The sequence below is a fragment of the Anopheles marshallii genome, chromosome 3 (genome assembly GCF_943734725.1).
Source record: "Anopheles marshallii chromosome 3, idAnoMarsDA_429_01, whole genome shotgun sequence".
In the NCBI taxonomy this organism is placed as follows: Eukaryota; Metazoa; Arthropoda; class Insecta; order Diptera; family Culicidae; genus Anopheles; species Anopheles marshallii.
In genome coordinates this window covers 36,189,119-36,196,477 of record NC_071327.1, presented here as the reverse complement: position 1 = coordinate 36,196,477, position 7,359 = coordinate 36,189,119, and the positions used below count along the sequence as shown (strand labels likewise).

At 42.2% G+C, this 7,359-nt stretch overlaps 1 protein-coding gene across 1 annotated transcript in view; it reads right to left on the bottom strand.

Moving 5' to 3' along the window:
• Positions 1-5,266: 5,266 nt before the first annotated feature.
• The window catches only part of LOC128716066 (unconventional myosin-Ia), a 28,896-nt gene continuing 26,803 nt past the window's right edge, over positions 5,267-7,359 (bottom strand). The window contains exons 10-11 of the mRNA XM_053810988.1: positions 5,731-7,124; positions 5,267-5,605 (exon numbers count right to left, since the gene is read on the bottom strand). Coding sequence (XP_053666963.1) covers positions 5,267-5,605; positions 5,731-7,124 — 1,733 coding nt within the window. The remainder of the gene's footprint in view (positions 5,606-5,730; positions 7,125-7,359) is intronic.

Genomic DNA, 7,359 nt, shown 5'->3' with positions numbered 1-7,359 from the left:
AAGTCATTGAGATAACTCCTTGAAAGATGGTTAAGTAGACCGATAAAATGATGCCCTTCCTTTACGTAACAATGAACGACTTACGGGTGCGTACTGTGGATGGGTGGGAAAAACATTTTCACCGAAACAATAGACTCAGGATACCACCAGCCGGGTGATGGCGCAGACTCCGCCACACGGCTTTCCTTGCGACTAGTTCTCCTTCTTTTGTCAAGTGGAACGCTTTCGCCTAAATGCCGAACAAGAACTCATGCAAACAAAACGCCAACTCGTCCACAAACGTCTTCACGGTGGACCACGAGAGCTATACAAGTGCAGGGAGGAAAACATGAGCCGAGGACCATTTCAAGGAAAACAACACCGATAAAAGTTTCGATGGTTTAATCTCGTACGATTATGATGTTTCCATCTATTGATGCTGACCGAAAATGGGACTTGTTGGCTTTTATCTGGAAGTTTTGCCTCCAAGTTCTTCATTCCTATTCGTGTCCATTGCGTAACTTATCTTCTGTAGGATAACCATACGGGAAACAATCAGCGAAGAAAATAATATGGATTAGATCAACAATGCTGCTTGCAAAATAAAAAATTGCGGTGATGTGGCGTAACACAATAAAATCATGCCAGAAAAAATCAATTTATAACAGTATCATGGTCACATAACACACAGTTCAAATTTTTTTCATGTTAGTTTTTGTTACTTGCCCAATTGTACTGAACTGTGTTTCTTTTAACGTACATAAAACAATTAGTAATAAATTTGCTTAGACAGAAACCATATTTCAAAAACTGTATTACTTAAACCTTCCGCAACATCAATGTCATAGGCTGCCCTTTATTTTCATATTTTAATTCGGCGCATCAACGCCATTTCTGTATTTTAGATGAATCCTTTTGTATCAGAGAGGAAATCCTTAAACACACCTGTTTAAAACCCATGCAAATGATTTGGATCGCCTGGTGTTATTTTTGTTATATGATCGTCATGCCTATACTATGCTCCTTGATCAACCAATGCATCCGATGATAATTTCATCAATGCTGTGGGTTTCTGTGGGCAGTCGCTACTAAACGGTGTCTCGAATTGGTCCAAACGTTGTCTGGATTTCGTGCTAGCCTCCTCGGAAACTGATTTATCCTGTTCTGCTATTTCACCGCATGCTGTACCGCTTTTACCGATCGCCCCGCATCATCCACCTCTTAATTTTAATTGTTATTTTGTTCGGATGCCTCCTTTACTAGTTAGCCAGATTAATTCCAATATTCTTGACTTTAAAAGTAATGACTTTAATAGGTTTGAGGAGTTGCTTGTCAGCATGGACCGGTCTTATTTACCTGCTACCTCGTCTATTGACAAAGCTGTTGAGGATTTTACTGGCCAGGTCATATCCGCTTACTGCTTTTGTACCACTTGTCGTGCTTCCCCTCGTCCAAAACTCTTTTTAAAGTGATAATACTCGGTCCTTGCGCGCCTTTCGTCGCCGTTCTTCTGTGTTTCACCAGCGGTTGTTAAAATCCGCTTCAAATGCATATGCATAATAGATTCTAAAATAGATGCAATGCATCTAAAACAGAGCAAACCCTAGCGCGTCTATAGGCCAATAACTGACCAAGCTGATTTCACCAAGAGCATAAGCAATGTCCCTGCAAATGCTATCAATGTGTCTCCTCCTACGGTTAACGTTAGCCTTGTAATAAGGGCCATTGATAAGTTAAAACCCTCCTTCTCCCGACGGAATTTCCTCGTCGGTTCGAAAAAACTGTCGACTGGTCTTTGTTCCTGTATCGCCTCAGATATTTTCTAGTTCTCTCGCTATCCTCTTTTCCGTTGCTTTGGAAAATGAGTTGGATAGTACCTGTCTTAGTCCGTCTCTAGTTGGTTTATTCCTGGTAGATCTACCTCGACGAATCTTGTCACCTTTGCTTTCTTCGTACTAAGGCTGCTCGACTCTGGAAGTCAGGTTGACGCGATCATCACTAACTTCCAAGCTGCTTTTGACAGTGTCTGTCATAACCTTCTTCTGGCCAAGCTGTCGAAGGTCGGATTTTCCGATGGTTTCATTAGATGGTTATCTTCCTACCTGGCTTGGCATACGTCCCGTGTGAAGATCTCAGATTCCCTGTCATCTAGTTTTCCTTGTTCCTCAGGCGTCCCTCAGGGCTTGTGTTAACGATCACGATCTGCCCTTCCTGTTTTTAGCAATTACTTCATAAATGGTTTCCCCATCAATCAGGTCTCTTCGATTGTTGATCTGGGAGTATATTATGATAATCTAATGTTTTTCTATGATCATATCTGGAAGTTGTTAAACTCTCTTCAGGACCTTTGGCTTGATTAAACGTTTTACCCCTTAAATGTCTGATGGGGGCGTGCCTGAAAGTGGCTTGTGCATCCTATCTTCGAATGTGCCAATGGTGTATGGTGTCCAGCTGGATCTACCACGGTCGCTCAAACCAACAGGGTGCAACAACTTTCTACGCGTATCGCGGTTAGGCGACTTGGTCGTACTACTACGCCGTTACCACCATATCCTATTGCGGTTCGAACTTCTTGAGCTGCCTACCTTGGAATTTCGTCGATCTCAGGCTTAGGCTGTTTTCGTTGCTGGCCTTCCATTCTCCATTCTCTCTACCTGTCGTCATCTCTGATCCGTTCTCGTTTTTCGTTATCCTTTGCCTAGTGTCTAATGTTTGTTTACTTACCTCCCTCTTCCTAGTATTTGTCTCCTCGGTTGTATCTTGGTCAGTCTTACTTCGTCCTCTCCTTATCCTGCTTTGGTTGTAGTTAATTATAGGAGTTGCAAACTTTCGGATTTTTTTGTGTAATATTTTTAACAGCCTCGTCATTATGGTCAGAGAGGTTAAAAATTTATTACTGCGTTATTGATAATCTGCTACAGGAATAGGAATCGATCCTCGCAATGCAACCCTTTTTTCCCATTGACGATGGCGCCCTTTTCTGTCATTCGTTCCGAACTCAGATCCTTTCTAATGGGCAGGTTATGTCAAATCTTTGACAATAGGGTTAGTGTTTAAGCTGCTTTTAAACGTATATTGCATAGGAAACCACTAGACACATGATGTTTGACTGTACCAAACACAATCCACCATTAGGGATATCATTTGATGAATTGAAAAAGCATTGGAAAGATGAAGATGGGAATGTTATTAAGGATTTTGTAAATTTTGTAAATAAAAAAAGTTACAATTCGAAAAAAATCAAATCCAAAATCGAAATCCAAATTAAGCGAAAATTAGCGCAAAACTGAATCGCCAATATCACTCTTTGAAGTTGCGAGTCAAACATAGGGTTTGGGTAAGCCTCTGAGTATGTACGGATAAGCATAGTACTGCCAGCCATAGGAGGATACAGTTCTTACTCGAATAAAAAAGAAGAAGAAAAGGAAGAAGAAGAAAAGGAAGAAGAAGAAGAAGAAGGAGTTGTCAGCCGTATCTCGTTGAACGTATCTCATCATAACTGCCGTTGTCACTTTTGAATATTGAACCCTTTTCGTTTTGCTTTAACGCATTACTAATTACACCAGAAAGAGGATATATAAACATAGCAAGCTTGCACGGAACTCCTTCAATGCGCTTAAGGAAAGGCTTTTAAAAGTTATTATCAGAAAATTGTTTATGAAATTTAATTATTATTTACTCTAACAGTTTAAATTTGATTCCCTCTTATGGGATAAATTGTTATTTATAAAAAATAAAACATCACACACATATATATTTTACAAAGATTTCATTGTATTTTACTTTCATCATTGGTGAAAGGGTATGCTGTAATTAATTTCACCTGTTCGTGGACGAAAATCCCTGCCTTAATACTACTATAAAATGGCGCTGACGGTACAATACGGGGTTGATTAAGCTTGACAACTCTCGTATGCTATTTCTCTTACCTATACAAAAACACACACACATTCTTAAGCTAGTAAAGTCACTGGTAATTTGATTGGTTTGCGATAGCGCAAAATCGACGGTGGCTGAATTATAAATGTGTTGTTCGATTTTTTTTCTGTTGGTTTGATTTTATAGATGGCAAGAAGAAAACAAGCCGATAGAATGTTAGGAAACACCGTCAAATACAATGATTGTATTATTTCATTTGCTTTCAACATTTCGTGCTGAATTTCAGCCGAAGCAGACACAAACAACTTTAGATTGAAAATTGAATCCATGTCTTACCATTCCTTACAACAAAATAAAAAAAGGCAAAGAGATTTACACGAAAGAAGAGCTAACAACAGTATCAGCAACATAACAACTGCTTCCTGGACAACCTTGATGAGATTTCTGCTTAAATTTGCGGGCAACCATTTCTGTGTCGGCTTGGAAAAGGAAAACAACACCAACAAAAGATAAGACGTTTTAATCTCTAACGATTACAATTTTTCCGTCTATTGATGCTGTTGAAAACGTGGAACTTGTTGACTGTCACCAGGAAAAGATATTCTTAAACCTTTCTTATGTTCTTGAACACCTTCGTAGTTTTTTGTCACTCGGCGCAAATCATCCTAAATGTCTAACGCTCCCACACAAATTGATTAACTGAACGAAAACAGTTCTTACTCGAAGCTAAATTAACTTTCATATCATTTGAAACGAAACACAAAATGCTCCTGCTGGATCCACTTAATTCTAATGCAATACTTGCAACACATGCAAAGTTGGCACTTATGGAAGTCTTGAAGATAATAGGTAAAGGGTTTTCTTACAACCTACCGTAATATTAACTCTCCAAATGTTAAGGAAATTTAAGGACGAATGAAACGAGCACTGGTAATACTCATTTCCTGCTAGAACGTATGCAACATCGTTCAAAACAAGTTCAAATCAGCAACATTTTTACGCTAGAACCTTACAATAGTAAACTTCATATAGACATCAGATTTCGCTGATAGTACTGTACTGTATAGTGCATGCTTTAGTTCAACTTCTAGCATTGCTAGTCCTGTTTTGTTCCATGAAAGAAAACCATATTCTTCTAGCAATCCCTGCTCGAAAGATACGCGTTAAATAATAACACTATGCTTACCGTTAGTTCTACAACTACTCAACCTTATTGCTGTGCGCTTAACATACTACAATTTAGAGTGCATGTGTGAAAGAACGGCTTAATGTAACATGTTTCCCTGTTGCCCTAGAGTCTCAAAAATTTAACAAAATGCAGTCATTTACCCTGTCGCGAGAATTGTCTCGGAAGTTCGTGTTTGCGTGATGCTTGTACAGGTTGGCGGACCTAGGATCCGATCGGTGATCAAATATTGACCGCAGCGGCCGTCGGTGCTGGAGGTACGGCGGTCCCGGAAGGAGCATTACCAGCATTGGTCGGTACGGGAACAATCGTCTTCACCAACTCCATGTACTGGAAGGGCACATGCAGACTAATGCCGTTGTGTTCCACGATTAGGTGACCTCGTCGATGGGATGCTCCCGTCACGGTGACAGCTTCACCCTTGCGTAGTTGCTCACCTAGTCCAACCGCAGCCGGATCCTCGGGAAAGTTCATCTTCATGATGCGTGTCTGTGGGTAGCCGAGCTTCGAATTCCCAGTCACAGTGTACGAACGGGACGGTGGCACTGGTGGAGGACGTTCCTGTGGTGGAGGAAGCATCATAAAAATAGCAACAGGATATATTAATACGACAAGTTCTAATCAAGATGCCATTGGCACTTTTATATACGAGCATTTCCATACAGCATCGTATTTTTTTAACATACCAAATCCAACCCAAAGAGCGTGCAGGTCTGTGCGATAATCTTTGAATCACACTTTTCATTTGGATCCGGTGGTGGCGTACCAGCGATTGGCTGTGGTCGCGGTCTCGTAGCCGTGCCCGTGTTGTTCGCGTTTGCATGCGAAACATTTCCTGTGCGAGCACCTGAGGACAAAACTAGTGTGACTCTTGCTGTCGTTCGATTGGGACTATCAGGGGCAGAGCTATACTTACCAGACGCTTTATTAATCGACAGCAGTGCCCCACCCATTAGCTGGATGTCGTGGGTTCGTCTTATCGTACCGAGCCGTTTGCGCAGATTCCATCCACGCCACGTAGCCTGAATCAAGGTGGCGCTTTTCATGCGAACCTCCGTACGCAATCGTTCCAGGTGCTGACGGATGCCCTCACTCAGAAAGATATGGCGTTTACCGGGGGCCCACGACAGCGTGACCGAACCATCTAACTCGGGCGGATTTTCAAGTGCGAAATCAAGAATCACCTTGCAGTCCTCCAGAGCTTTCTCTTCACAGCGTCGAAGCAATCGGAACGGTGCCAACATACGGTAGCGGGCGGTGAACTGTTTGAAGCGCATCCGGTGCGGAAAACCACTCGCCATCAGATTAACCGTTTCCAGTACCTGCAGTGCACGAATCTGACGGACGACTGCACCTCGGTCGAACATACCACCCTTTTCGGCCGTGTTGCTGCGAATACAACGAACAAAATGTGGCCTCGCGTGAACTAACGTTCGAAGCAGGTTATCCAACCGTGTGTGGAAGTCTTGGGTCAGCGTGGAAACTGGTTCATCTCCATTCAGAAGATCCGTATGGGAGGTGGGTGCAATACGGAAGCTGAGACCTCGCGGGCCATTTTCCTGGGCGTACAACGCTTTCAGCTCGGTACCGAAAAGATGTGTGGCGAAACCAAAGTTGCACGTGTGTTTGTAGAACACGGATACCAGATCGTCCGGCACCACGTCCCGGTTTGTGTCGAGAAAGTCTGTGGTGTCATACTCAACGCGTCCCGCAAAGTGTCGAATGGCAAACAATCTTGGATCGTACGGTTCCAGGGCACGCTGTTCCAGCCGAGCCGAGTTGCGATGCTGTACCTTGATCTTGGCGACATAGCTTTCCGCCGTACCACGCACCGAACACTCGGCATCCAGCATACTCAGCAGACCGGTACGCAACGATGAGATGAGATCGATGCAAGGAACGTTGTCCACGTAGTCTACCTCCGTGTCGCAGATGATGCCTTCCTCGCGACATGATTCTACGGAACTCTTGAAGATGTGAGTGTTGTAGAAGTGCTGCATAGTTTCCGCACAAAGGTTGATGCAAAGGTGTTCAAGCTGTGCCGGTCGTGGCTCCTCGAAACCAAACATATCCAATATTCCTGTTTGATTGATTATAAACATATTAAATTACATATTAGAAATGCAGAAACCATATTATTATCTGAATCATTTTACAATAAGTGAACATTTCATTACTTTGCATATCAATACGTAACTTTAAAAAAAATATTATTATTTTAATTTTGCTCTATTGGTCCGTTATATTTGAATCATGGATTATGAGAATCAAATATGGCTGCATACTTGTGAAAATTGGCTGCAATCGGACAGCTT